Consider the following 13,688-nt stretch of genomic DNA (forward strand, 5'->3'; position numbering starts at 1 on the left):
CCTGGCCCCCTCCCAAGTGAAAGAACCTGTGAAAACTATCCATTTTTGTCAATTCTCACTGCTGCTGTTGGGTGTGGAAGTGCATCAAAACAACAGACCTGGTTTCTTGATTTTGCTTTCCTTTTGGGAGGAGGTACTGTGGAGGTTATCACTGGCTTGGTTTGCTGAGGAAGGGAGGATCCTGGGTAAATGAACCAGGGACTTCCCCATGTTGTCTTTTGGGAAGGAGTCTTTGGACAACACCTACCTTTGTCACTTGGTAGGAGTTGATTCCTGATTGTTTCTGGCTTATAGGGGGAGGAAAAAAAAGAAATTTAAAGTATGGTATTTAGTACAAGACTCCCTTTTTCTCACATGGCCTCTTCAGCTGTTCCAGCTTTGGTACTATTTCTACTTCTTCTCATGGCATTTAGTTGGAATACTCTGTGAACTTGAAACTCCTTTTCTAGTGTAGAGAAATTGTACTTTTTTTCTTACTGGTGATAAACAATTAACATTAGTGATAAATTTGAAATCAAACTCTTTGCTGTGTAAACCTTTTTCACATGTCCCTGTGTGTGAAAGCAAGCTGAACTCTAAGGTCAAGTTGCTGTTTCACAGAAGTTTGTATCTAACATGCTGATGGCAAAAAATTAAATTGAGTGAATCTATGTAAGTGTCTCTTCTGTGATTCCTTAAAGGAATCCAGCCAGCTGCAGTGCAGTGGCCATGGGCAGCATGGTGCAGCAGCTTCGAGTCTTGTTGGAGAAGATGCATTCCTGCTGGTTTTTTGGCTCCTGGGTGGCACACAGCAATTTCTGACAACCTGGACTTGAAGCATCAGCATCTTTCTCAAAACCTTTTCCATTTCATTCTCTGTCAGTCTTCCCGAGGGACTCTGGCCTTCAGATAAAGATGCCAGGGTGCCCACAGTGGAGATTTGGGGATTGTGGGTTAGTAGACATCAGAGGTGACAGTGCAGTGGGAATTCCTGTGCTCAGGAAGAGTTTGTATTTTTGTCTTTTAATGAAGTTGAGTCATTACAGAAGCACACAAGAGCAGGTGTCAGTGGGCTTTATTCCTGCCTCCCCGTGCCTGCTCTTTTCATCAGGGACACTTTGTGTAGGTGTGAAGGACCACAGAAACTCACTCCAGTGGATAAAGACAGTAAGGCTTATGAATGCAAAATGGTTAACAGATTCTTTGTAAATAATGGAAGAATGAAAGAAAAAAGCCTGCAAACTTTAATTTTAAGAATATTTTCATAAAACTTTACCCAACACATGGCTCAAGTAATTTGCACTTTGCTGTCTGTGGTGCAGGAAATACTGATCTTGTTAGTGGCTGGTGCTCAATCCTAGCCTCTGTTTAATTACTAAATTGTTTAATATATTTGCATCATTTGAGTCAGATGTGTAAATGTGTTTAGGCATACTTTACTAAAATAAATTGTGCAGCCACCAGACCATAACAGCTGTGGAGAAGCTGTTTAGAAATAAATTCTTTGTAGTTCACAGTTTGATCTAATAAAAATAACTGTTGCTTCAGACAATTATCTTCAGCAGGGTCAGTCTGGCTGCTGTGACTGTGCATTTAGGTTTCTGTGTTGATTTATTAAATATAATCACCTGGGGAAGATGAGCAAAGTTCTCTGAATAAATTGGTGTTAAATCAAAAGCATTTGTTCTTAGCAGTGTGTTGTCAGCAGAGTACATTGGCTTAGATCAAAAATTGGAAACCTTCATTAACTCACTTCGGTTTTACCTCCTATTAAGTGTTTTAAGACCTTATTTTACCTAATGCCTTTTATGTAAGAGTAATTTGCCCAAGCAAAGCTGGTTTGGTGGTTTTTTTTGGTTTTTTTTTTTTTTTTCATATTATAACCTGTAGCTTGTAATTAAGTTAACAGTGCATCCTGATTCTCGAAAGTGATTTCTTGCTAGAGATCTTACCTCAATTTTAGAACAATCCCTCTTCAAGAATACACACAAGAAAATGCAGGGCATCCACAAGTGGCAAAACATAAAAACCACTTTCATGGCCAGAAACACACACTTTGGAACAGATTTAAAATATTTGAGACCATGAGTAGTTACAAAATATACCTGAAACAGAATTTAATATTTTAATAAATTAACACTTCCAAATATTAAAAGTGTGAATACTGCATGGACTAATTTTGCGCATTTCTTGTTTCCCCCCCTTTTTCTGAAAGTTTTTTGGAGGTTTAACTGAAGTTATTTTATTTAAATTGTTTTAAAAATAGCTGCTTGTGGCCTGATAGGAAATGGTGTTTGACTGTTTGCTGTTCCTGAATAATTTCAGAAGTTTCATACTCAGACTATCATTTTTTTTCATTAATGAATGATGCAAAGACCAGGATAATGGCGTTTTGAAGAATGTATGAAATGAAGAAATTAATTTCTCAAAATGATTCCCGCTCAGTTGGACAGTTGCTGCCTGTTTGTTGAAGAACATACATTTTGGTAGTCTCAAAATCATGTGAGAATTTGATCTTTCCTAACTGTAGTGTCTGGGAAGGAAGGGGAAGTGACTGTGTCAGATGCAGGGTAATATACATTTGTCAAATTATATATAGAAATAATATATGTGTGTATACATATATAGTATGTATATTTATATACATGCTATATACACAATCCCATATATATAGTATGCATATGTATATTTATGTATAAAAATAATTTTCACTGAAATGATGCATCCTAAAACGTTACTGCAGCAATTTCCTCATTTATATAGGAAAAAATGCTGAGTGGGTGGATGGAAAACTGCAGTACTTCTTGTTAAACACGTGGTACATGCCCTGACTGCTTAACTTAATATTTAAAGACTTGGGGATTTTTTTTCCCCTGTTTTAGAAATGGCCCTACACGTATTGCTATAGAGATGGGAACCTGCACTACTTACAGCATTTTGACAGCAGGAGGGGTTGGCTGCAAACCCATTTCATCTCACTTCTTTACGCTTTATGATTGTTCCTTGTTCCTTGAGCAGTCAGACCAATTTAAGAGAATTAAATATATTTGATAGTAACTACTTTGTAAGTGTCTCTTCTCCATTTATGAGGCCATGTGCATGTTGATGTCTACAGTACAACTGCTTCCAAAAGATGCTGTAACTTATATCTGGTGTCTGAGGGCTTTTTTACCTCCAGTTATTAAAAAACATTCTCTGGGACAGCATAGTGGATAGTAAGTCAAAGTAAATGTGTAATTGTCAGAACTGTCTTGAGCTATTTTAAAGCTTATTTCTTAATGAAATTAAAAAAAAAATAACTGAACCTCTGTTTCTTAGCAAGATAGATCCTTGGTGTTTCTAGAATAGTTGCAGTTTCGGTAAAAGCATTGCGAGGTGGATATTGCCAATTTTTTTCTGTACTTCAATATTTGTGGAATGTTACAGTGTCACTGCAAGAGGACTGGTTTCCTTTGGGTTCCTCCTTAGGCAGAGATTTGTTTTCCCTTCATATGAATTTTGGTGTGAATATTTTCACAATATATGGTCAAAGAAATTGTATTAATTAACTGACTCATATATAGGGCAATACTGTCAACACCATCTTTTAATTATTCTCTTTCAGTAATTGGAGCAGCTGCAGTTTAATAGACTGAAAAGCCAGAGGTAGAGGCATGAGAAGCACCCATGTGAAGGGGAAAGAGCTGAATAAGGAAGCCAATTAAACTATCACACGGTCAGTTTTTTAGGGAACCTGAAGAGAAATTTTATGCATCCTTATTTGCTCCTTATTTGTTCAGTTTCAGACTTGTGTCTTTACAACCATATTTAAACTGCTGAAATGATTTGATATTGAAATTATTATTGCATTTGAGCTCCGTTGCTTTGGGAATACTTTATTGGATTTTGGAGGTTCTGCTTTATTTCATTCTGTATCAAAAGGGCCTTGTGTAGTAGGATGCATCAGCTCAGCAGGCTGGTAGTTTGAAGATATGGAAAAGATCAGAGCAGTTCCTCCCAATGTGAAACTGATTTTCTGCCTTTAGTTCAGAGTGAGCTTTGCTAGTGCTAATATCATAAATCAGAGGGTTTTTCATATAATAATAAATACCTGTTTTAAAATGGAAGCAGGGCTTTGTCTGAATTTTTAGAACATGGGTTTTGGGGAAAAGGATCTCAAAAGTTTAAAGATGTTTACTGGTCTTACCACCACCATTTGAAAGTGTTTGTCTGTGTATCTGAGTCTGGTGTCTTTTGTTATACAAACACTTCATGAGCAGGAAACAGTCTACTATTAAACACATAATATTTGTGACATAAATATTTAGACCTTTCTGTTTAAATTTCTAGATGAAAATAGGAGATGTAAATCACACTATCTCTGTAACTTTGACTGTTTTTCTTTCTGTAAAGCTAAAAGAAGCCTGAGGTTCTGGAAGTGAGAAGACTTTTCAGGTCATGCTAGAAACAGTTTGCAAGACTTGAGAAAGTTTCCATATAGCATAACCCTGTTTTCATCTAGTGCTTTCAGTTCCTCTGATACTTAGTAGATGAATAAAAGGAGAGGGCTAAGTAGCTTGTTAGAGTGGAACAGCAAATTTTTTTAACTGCACCAAATCACTTCAGTGAGCAAATATTTTTTTCAGTTTTGTTTTTAACGGACTGAGGAAAGTTAAACTCGATCTGTGCAAACTGAGGAAAATCCAGCAGCATTTCTGGAAGTTGACTTTTATTCTGCTTAGTTTTCCTACAAAAATTCTTGTGGAATTCCGAGGCTAAGAATAAATATTTTCACACTAGTATAGGTTTACGTTGCCTGGGCTCCGATACATCTTTCTGCCTGTGCCTTTTTCTTTGAACAACCGTGAAGGGAAGTCTTATGGGAAATGCAGAGATAGTTTTAAAAGTTTTGTTGGAAGTATACATGCTCCAGAAATGTAAATGTGGTGGGCTGTTAGAGGACAGCATTTATTTTATAATGCAGGTAAAAAGCAGCAAAGGCATACATGTGGACAGTCAGTATGTACGAAGCAGTGTGAGTTAGCGTTCAAGTTGCACAAAAAAAGGAAGAGGATATCCTAAGGAAAAGGAGTCACAAGGGACGTGGGTTTAGCTGCATTCCTGCCCTGAAGATCAGGGAGGGCTTGCAGAAGAAATGGTGCTGAGATCAGCCCTTTGGCAGGGGGTGGTTGGTTTTGTGTGTGACTTGATCATGTGTTTGCTGAGTATGGTGCTGAGCGCCTGCTCCTCTCATTTGGGGCTAAATCTTGGTCATTGGTCAATAGTGAAGCAGGATTTGGGGTGCAGGGGTGGAGGAAGAGGGTTAAGAAATGCTTTGCTCTTTTAACAGCTCTTCAGTGTCCCTTCTCACTGTGGGATCAGAGCCTCACTGCTGTACAGCCCCAGTCAGTAGCTTCTGGCCTTCCTTAACATCTCAGGTCTGTAAAGTGGCATCTTGGGATCTTGCCTTTGGTGGCCTTATTTACTTTTTTTTTCCTTCTTATGCACCTCTTCCTCTCCTTTATGGAGGAATTTTCTGCAGAAGTGCTTGACACATTGTCAGTTCCTTGCTTTCTATCTGCTCAGTGCAGCTTTGGAAACATAAGCACAGAAATGGTTGCTTAAAACCCAGAGGTTTTCTCATCTTTTGTACACAGAGTAAAGGATATGTAAGAGACTGAGATAATAAGTAGAATGTAACTTTAGGCAAGCTGTAAGTGTTTTTAATTTTGGGTGTGAACTTGCTTGTGAGAAAACCACGGAAAACAAGTTCCTTATATGGTCCCAAGATGCTGTGTAATCTGTGCAGTTATCATGGGACTTCAGCATTTAAGGGTTTTAAACTTAAAGCAAATCTCTGGTTTGTGTGTCAATTTGTTGTATTCTCAGAGCACTTGTCTGGAAATAACTGTTTTCCCAGCAAGTAGGATTCTGCACAGAGTTGTATTGCTGCTTTTGGCCCTCAGATCCAGTTCATTTGGGGATGAGTGGCAAAGCACTGTAATATGAGAACAGAAAATGTATATTCAGTAGGTGCAATGCACACCAGGAGATCAGATTTCTTTTCTCATATTTTTACATGTGTAACTAGACTGTTATTTTGAGGTCTTAATTAAAATATCAGAATAATATACTGTGATTTTCTGTTGTCGTAGGAATAGTTAATGTATAGTGTAAAATACATTATAATAGTATTTTCCCTGTGAATGTGCAACCACTCTGTGACTGTCAGGAAGAAAATGGGATTTGATTTGTTTTTTCTCCTTATGTGCAGAGAGGTGATTCATTTCTCACATGGTTGTTCTTTAGCAATTGAAAAGCATTTCTCTATTTTTAGAGTACCTGGTGTTGCTACTTTCTTCAGTTCTCCATTTTGTACATGGGCAGTTTGAATAGTGTGTGCTGGACATTGGGAGGAGATTTGGTTGGGCGGTGCTTGGGATTCGTGTGCTTTCAAAAAAATGTTTACTGCTACTGGATTTTCCTGTAAAGTTTTTATTTAGGTTGCTTGTAGATTTACTGGAAAAATAAATGGGATCAGAAGCACCCAAAGGGGGAGCAGGTTTTTGAGGACTCATTTTGTCCTGTAGGCTGAATGATCTTCTTGGGGTCAAAAGTGAAAAATAAGTCTGATTTCTGGATGTGCTTTGATTGACTTAAATGCCAGTCAATGCTTGGCAATGACTTTGTGGCCTGAGTAGGCTTTTACTGACTAAAATGGTATTTCAAGAGTTACTTTTGGAAAAGTGGTGCATTGAGTGTCTTTAGCCTCATTCTTTAGTATTAGTAATGCCACTGCTAATACATAAAACATGATCATCTCCTTGGGGTTAACAGAGCAGGGAAATAGAGATATTACAAGCAGTAACTAGTTTATTGCACTGGCTGCACTCAATGTGAGGATGGGAGTTACAGCACTTGCTTATCGTATTTTAAGACAGTTGAGTGTATGAATTCAAAATGGGGATTTTTTTCTTTGTGATGATAATAGCTGCTACCTGACATCTTTCAACTTGACTTCTAGGCCTTCAGTGCAGAGCTGGCATGATTTGGTAGTCTGGTGTTATGTGTGGGTATGTGACTGCACGCAGTGTTTACCATGTGTGCAGCCAAGCGTGCCTGTTGGCATGTAAATGCATGAATTATTTTGCTAAAAGTATGACTTTTTATGCTAATGCTGCATGCTCTGCAGGACTAGTGTTTCTTAATAGTTATAGCATATAAAACACTGTTGTCCTACACAGTGATGTCTGTTCAGCATCTCAGATAGCAGTTCCTGTGAAATTTGTTGCCTGGGTTAATGGTGCTCATGTGTAATTTAGAACTTCTTCAAAGAAGTGTGGGAGAGCTCCTCAATTGTTTGTGCAGGAGGTGCAGCTGGTTTTGAATGAGTCCTTGACTCTGGTCATCCTGGGTTGTTTTAGTTCCTTGCCTGTGGTTATGGTAACAGCTTCAAACGTCCAAAACTGTTTTGGTCAAGAATTTTCAGTACTGGTGATCAGAAGCAGCAATTATTCCCTGGTGATTCCATCCCCAAATTAATGTTGGAGGTTTCAAGGCTACGGAAAAACCTATCAGCATTTATTAGATGTTATTAGAATGATTAAATTTATAGACATTTATAGAGATAGCTCCTGGTTTGATTCTTCATTGCTGGGTAGCATGACAGGGTGTTGGCTTTTTGGTGACAGGATTAAGCTGTCCTGATGAACAGAAATATTGTCACGCTGTACAAAGACTATTCTGAAATCTGTAGATTAAACATCTTACTGTTGATTTGGTTGACTGTGGCAATAAATTACAAGTGATTTATTTTTTTTTCCCCTGTAAGGTAATCAATAGAGCTGAAGCTCTGCCTTCTTTTCCCTGGAAACCTGCTCTGCTTATGCATAATATGCTATTAAATTCTCCATTCCCTTTTTAATAGTTTGCCTCCTATGCTCCCTGCTGTCATCAGCCCCGGGAGGTCACCAGGCAGAGCACTGAGTTGCAGAGTGGTCCCTGATGGGGACCTGCGTGACCATCTGCTTCGTCAGTTCTTCAGGCAATTTGTGAGCTGCTGGGGGGGCGTTTAGAATTAGATTGTTGATAGCGTTCCTACAAAGACTGCTATTAACAGCCTGCTAGTCTCTGCTTCTCTACTGCAGAAGACAGAGTGATATTTGTGTTCCCATAGCATGTTCTGTAAAATGCATGAGATTTTGCTCATCCTCCTTGGAAATGAGAATAGGAAAATGAGAGCATCCTGAACCAGAAGCTATTAGAAGAACATGCAGAAACCTGCAGCGATTTGTGCTTTATTTTGTCTTCCTAGCTATGGATTAGAAGGACTGATTTTTGCAATGGGCTTTTTCCATAATGGCATTCTTGTATTGTTTGGTCAGAGCTTGCACAGGAGGAAAACAGGCTGCTGAATTTAGTCACTGATCTCTATTAGCCGTGGCCTAAGGCTATGCTGAGATTTATATCCCATTTGTATTGTTGCAGCTCAAAAGAAGAATGTTCAGAGGATGACAAGTGTATTCTGAGTAGGTATGTTGTTTCATTTTCATATGAAACCCATTTTTTTTTTCTGCTTCCATTGGTCAGAAATGAGGTTAATAGGAAGAGAATATAGTACAGTGCTGCAGTGTTCCTGTTAAGGTAGAACAATAGCATCAGAAACAGTTCTTTAAAAATTAGCTGCTTTTATTAAATAAAGCTGCATTGTGCTGGTGTGCACAGTGCAGTCTTTCTTTTTTTTTAAAGCATATACTGCAGTCAGTGCTTCCCTAACGAGGTGGCACTATTGTTGAGTTAGAAGGATAGAATCATCATATTGCTTTAGGGGACAGCAGGATTTAAAAGGAGATGCCTTGCAGCCCTGTTTTACAGATTGGAAGCATCGGTTTAAGGGCATTGGCAGAATCATTTCCTTGTTCTTAGCAGCAGCCACTGCTGTGTCAGTAGTGTGTGGAATGGAAGTCCTAGTTGGTAGTCTGTTATGGAAACGCTGTTTACTGTTATTGTAGTACCGTGGTGACAACATGCCATTGAAATGGAAAACGAGCTCTCCTGCTATCTGGAAATTCCCAGTTCCTGTGCTTAAAACATCCAGGTCATCGCCACTTTCTCCAGCATACATGTAAGTGAGAGAAATGAGGATAATAAGGTGGGAATTTTTTTCGTGAGACTACCCTGTGGCAAAATACCCTGTTGTATATTAAATGACATTGGCACTCAGAATTTTCTCTTGTTTGCTGTGTAGACCCCCCAGATTTTATCCTGGATGTTTCATGATGGATGTTGTGTCGAGTCTTTCCCTTCTTGTTGAAACCTAGAGAAAATGTTCAGATTAAACCATATTCATAATAATATTGTATATGTTCATTTGAAAAGTTTGTGTTGTTGTTAATTTGTAGAGCTGATCTTGAATTAACAAGTTAAGCTTTGAGGCTGGCAGTCTTTCTTTATAGTGTATATGCTAACATTTCTTCCTCCTGACATTTGCACTTGGAAATTGAGCTTGAAATCACCTGCTGTATTGTACTGCACTTTTGTTCGTGTGAGTTCTTGTGTAGGAGAAATCATCCTGTTTGGTCTTGTTTTATTCTTTAAAGTCTTAACCTTAATACAAATTGAAAGTTCCAATAAAAGCTTAAAACATAAATATAAATCGTTCATATCTGAATCCTTTTACAGTTTATACAGGTTGTCCATGTAAAGTAGCTTCATATAAATGAGTATTTTAATACACATGGTGACAATATGCCTTTGTCTTGCCAACTCTTGATGCAGCTTTTGTTCACCTTTTGTTGCTGCGAGTTCTCTGTTAGCATATACAGGTGGCTTTTTTTTTCCTTCTGTGGAATAAAACTATACTAAGCACAGGGTACTGAATTGCTTCTGCCTTTATTTAAGGAAGCAGCTCTTTCGAAATGAGGAAGAGTTGCTTTAAATTTCAGTGTGTAGATGACTTTCCTATCTGGAAATTACTGTAAAGGCTAGTACTTTCCAATAGTATTCCAGTCTAATACCTACAATATTAGTACTTTTAAGCCTGTATTGTCTGCTTGCAGATAAGCTTGTGCTTCAGCTACTGTAGGGACATGTTGTAAGAGATACACAGGTCCTCTCAATGTCTTTTTTTTGTTGTTGCTGAGAATTACATTGATAACAGTGGGGCTGAAACAATCCAGCGCCGTGTGCGTGGTCACTATTGTTCTCGGTCAGAAAGGCTGAGGCTTAGGGAGATAACCTGGCTGTACAGAACCTGGGCTGTGCACGCTCCAATTTAAGATTAATTTTCATGGAAGTGCTTCTGCCTTTTTACTGGGAGCCAGTATGTTTAAGGCCACCAGAAGATAATCTATTTCCAATAAATTGCTACCTATTCAGAGTTTTTAAAAAATACGGTTTAAATACAATGACAGTCATGGTGTTAGAAGAGCTGTGAGGCATTTGAACCTATTTCATGGAAAGAGTGCCTTTAGCGTTGTACGTTATGCTTTTGTTTTTTAAACTGTAGTACTTTTAAATGGAAGAAAATCAGAAATAGCCCAGTCTGATCTATCTGCTGCTGAAACCGAGCGTTTCTTTTGTGCGTCGCCTTTAAATCGCTAATCTTAGCTCTGTGTGTGCTCCAGCTTTTGTGCTGGGGATGGTGTAGCTGATTATCTCGGTGTGTTCAAAGCATGAACAGGTTTAGCGATCATGCTTAACTATACGATGCTGAGCTTATCTGGAGCATGAGAAATATGTGATCAGCAGCCCTAATCATCTCCTTATAATGAGTCAATGTATCTCAACGTTTATGAAGGCATTTCTTTAGTGGCACGCAGACCTGACATTAGCAGGACTCATAAATCTAATGTTAAAATTATTCATATACTTTATTATAAAGGATGAGAAACATTACAAAATGGCACCTATTTGATTTGGCAATATATATCAACTGATTAAAAAAGCCCCTTCTAATATAGGTTGACCAGTAAAATAGGTGATAGAATTAATTATCTTCATTGCAGGGATTACAGTAAATTTACTACTGTTTTATGTGATACAATCTTTTTCACATTCATATTTATAAGTTTTCTGTCATAAGTAGTACTCTGCACACTGGCAAAGGGCTTAAGTTTTGAGTAAAAGATTGAGGAATAAGTGGTGTGCGAAACAGTACATGTATTGATGTAAAATAAATGACCATAAAACTCTAGAATTCACAGATGAACACTTTTATGCTTGGTATTTTGGATCTAGGATATACAAAGGTGTGATGGAGCGTTTAATCCCTTTAATACTTGACATCTTAATCTTACAAAACAGGGGTTTTAGTGTGGTTTGAAATGTAAAGTAAGGAGGTCCTAAAGGTGGGGGGGGGTTTTTTGGTTTGTTCTTTTTTTTTTATATTTGTAATGAAATTCCAATTTTCCAGGTTCCTCTAGTAAAGTTGACCTTAACTTTAAAAAATTTCATGCTGCTTATGATTTACAAGTAACTTATCTAGAGGTTAAACTGATGATCAGGACACACAGATTTTATTAGTCTCACTTGGTCTGGGTACCTGATACCTGAACTCTGCCTTAGTTTCCCTGTATCCAAATGCCGAGACTGGTGGTTGTGAGCGTGTTTGGCTTCTTGGATGAAGTGTGTTCTTGGATGAAGCAGCATCCACATACAGAGTACCACTGTGAAACGTTGGCTGTCCTGCAAACTGTGCTGCTGGGGTGGCTTAGCTCAGTCTCTGCCTGAAAAGTTTGTGGCAGTTCCTGAGGTGGGGAATGAGTATGAGGAGCTCAGAGAGTTCTGTGCTGCGGGAAGGTAGTGGACGGGTAGTACATGAAATAAAGGACCTGTGGAACTTGAGCTGGTGAGTTTGTAGGCGAGGAGGTGGTTCTGTTACTGGGAATTCTGCTGGTTTTGCTGGGTCTGGTACTGCTTTCCTGGCTATGGGAAGGAGCAGCAGTGACTCACTGCCTCTTGGCTGGTAGCTTTGCTTACCACCAGTTATTTATTAGGGATATTTTCAGGACATCCTGACTGCAAGAGGTAACTCTTGATGTTATTCAAAGGACGAAGGGTCCCTCTGATGGGGAATGCAGACATTCGCTGTCTTCTGATAGAACTGGTCCAGAATTGCTTGAACTTTCCCTCAAGTTACAGAGATACATTTCATAGGGAAAATTAGGTACTATTAAAACTGGAGTGCTGGCATGTGCCAGTATGTGTAGGTGTAGCACAGCTGGTTTAGTGCACAAGGGAGGAATGTACAGCTCTGGGTGCGTGCACGTGCCTTTGTCAGGCTGCTTTGCATTTTCTTTCATGGCACTCATGTTGCTGGGATTTAGAATATAGATTCCTTTTGTCAAACAGTGTAGAAGCTGTTACAGCAAGTTTATGCACCACTACTCAAATTATATTCATATTTGTGGTTGTGTTGACTATGTGGGCAGAGACCTAGGTGACTTAATATATTATGTGGGCAGTTTCAGCAAGTGAATCAGAGGAGAGGACAAAATTAATAATACAGAGTTGAAAAAGTGGCATTCTGTGGCATCATAGCTGTCATTTAACATGACTGCCGTGTGTTAAAAACAAAAAACCCCAAAGACTGACCTAAGGAGAGGTTAAGAATTAAAGCACTATTACAGACAGAGTGAGGAACGATTCCACATTCGGTTGTATATAACAGCTTTGAGGTGCTAAGGAACATAAATCCCAGATATTGTTCATGGGTCACATCATCTCATACATGAAGATGCAAGAGAATTCCTTCTTATTCACACTGCCAACGTTTTCCAAAGTTGTGCACATCTTCCATTAATATGAACGGAAGAAATGTTTGTGGAAACTCAGGAGATTAAAGAACTATGATGGACATCTATAAAGAATTCAATAATGCAAAAAAATGCAAAAATACTAATTGAAACATATTATTACAGAGGATTGTTCTATCAGCTGTGTCATGTGAGAATATTCTCAGCTGTTTTCTGAAAAGTAAAATGTTCATTTAAGTGTTTTTAGTCACCTACATGCCATTTTGAAAAATAAGAAAAATGAAAAAATTCTTAAGAATAATCCGTTTGTAGTCTTAGTGCCTTCTATCCTTTTACATGGAATACTGTGTTGACATTTTAAATGGCAACTATCCATTGCATGTGTTTTCTTAAGTAACTGACTAATGTTAGGAGAAATAAATTAAATGTGGTATTCCAAATATATTGCTATCAAAGGTTTTGCAACACTGTCGGTCTATCCTGAGTCATGTGGTTGTGAAATTTGTCTGATAGGAAATGCTTCACAGCAGTAGAAATCGATTACTGTGCAGAAAAGCAGAATAAATTCTTAATACTCTGGACTAAGCAGCGCTGGTTTTAGCTGCTTATATTGGTTATATAGGTTAATGCTTTTGTGTCATCTTCAAATATCTGACTTGCTTTACAATAAGCTTTTTGAATTTATGCTATACAGTGATATATAAGCTGTGTATGCGTAATTCATTAGACCACCTGTATTAGTTCTCCTTTGTGAGACCACCCTGTGTGTGTCTGCTGCCTTCATGGGTCATTTTTAGTAAATGAACCCTTTTGTTGGGCTCCTGAGCATTTGATGGGTTACACAATATTCACACAGAAACAGACTCAACTGTCTTTGGCAGCATTTCCATTTTAAGACATTGCTTCCTAGATATTTCAAATTTCAACACGTTTAAAGTCAATGTGCAGGTCACATCATATATTTTTTAAACTAAT

At 38.2% G+C, this 13,688-nt stretch overlaps 1 protein-coding gene across 5 annotated transcripts in view; it reads left to right on the forward strand.

The window, feature by feature from the left end:
• Nucleotides 1-13,688, forward strand: part of KLHL13 (kelch like family member 13) — a 74,404-nt gene that overhangs the window by 26,596 nt on the left and 34,120 nt on the right. The window contains exons 1-2 of one of the 5 annotated variants that reach the window (XM_017818160.1): nucleotides 8,087-8,490; nucleotides 8,970-9,082. The exons of 3 other annotated variants lie outside the window; for them this stretch is intronic. In XM_017818160.1, coding sequence (XP_017673649.1) covers nucleotides 8,985-9,082 — 98 coding nt within the window. In that variant the 5' untranslated portion in view covers nucleotides 8,087-8,490; nucleotides 8,970-8,984. Of the gene's footprint in view, nucleotides 1-8,086; nucleotides 8,491-8,969; nucleotides 9,083-13,688 lie in introns of those variants that run through there. One more of the 5 variants, XM_017818175.1, reaches the window with a different exon arrangement.

Source organism: Lepidothrix coronata, unplaced genomic scaffold, assembly GCF_001604755.1.
Source record: "Lepidothrix coronata isolate B3197 unplaced genomic scaffold, Lepidothrix_coronata-1.0 Scaffold2, whole genome shotgun sequence".
Taxonomy (NCBI): Eukaryota; Metazoa; Chordata; class Aves; order Passeriformes; family Pipridae; genus Lepidothrix; species Lepidothrix coronata.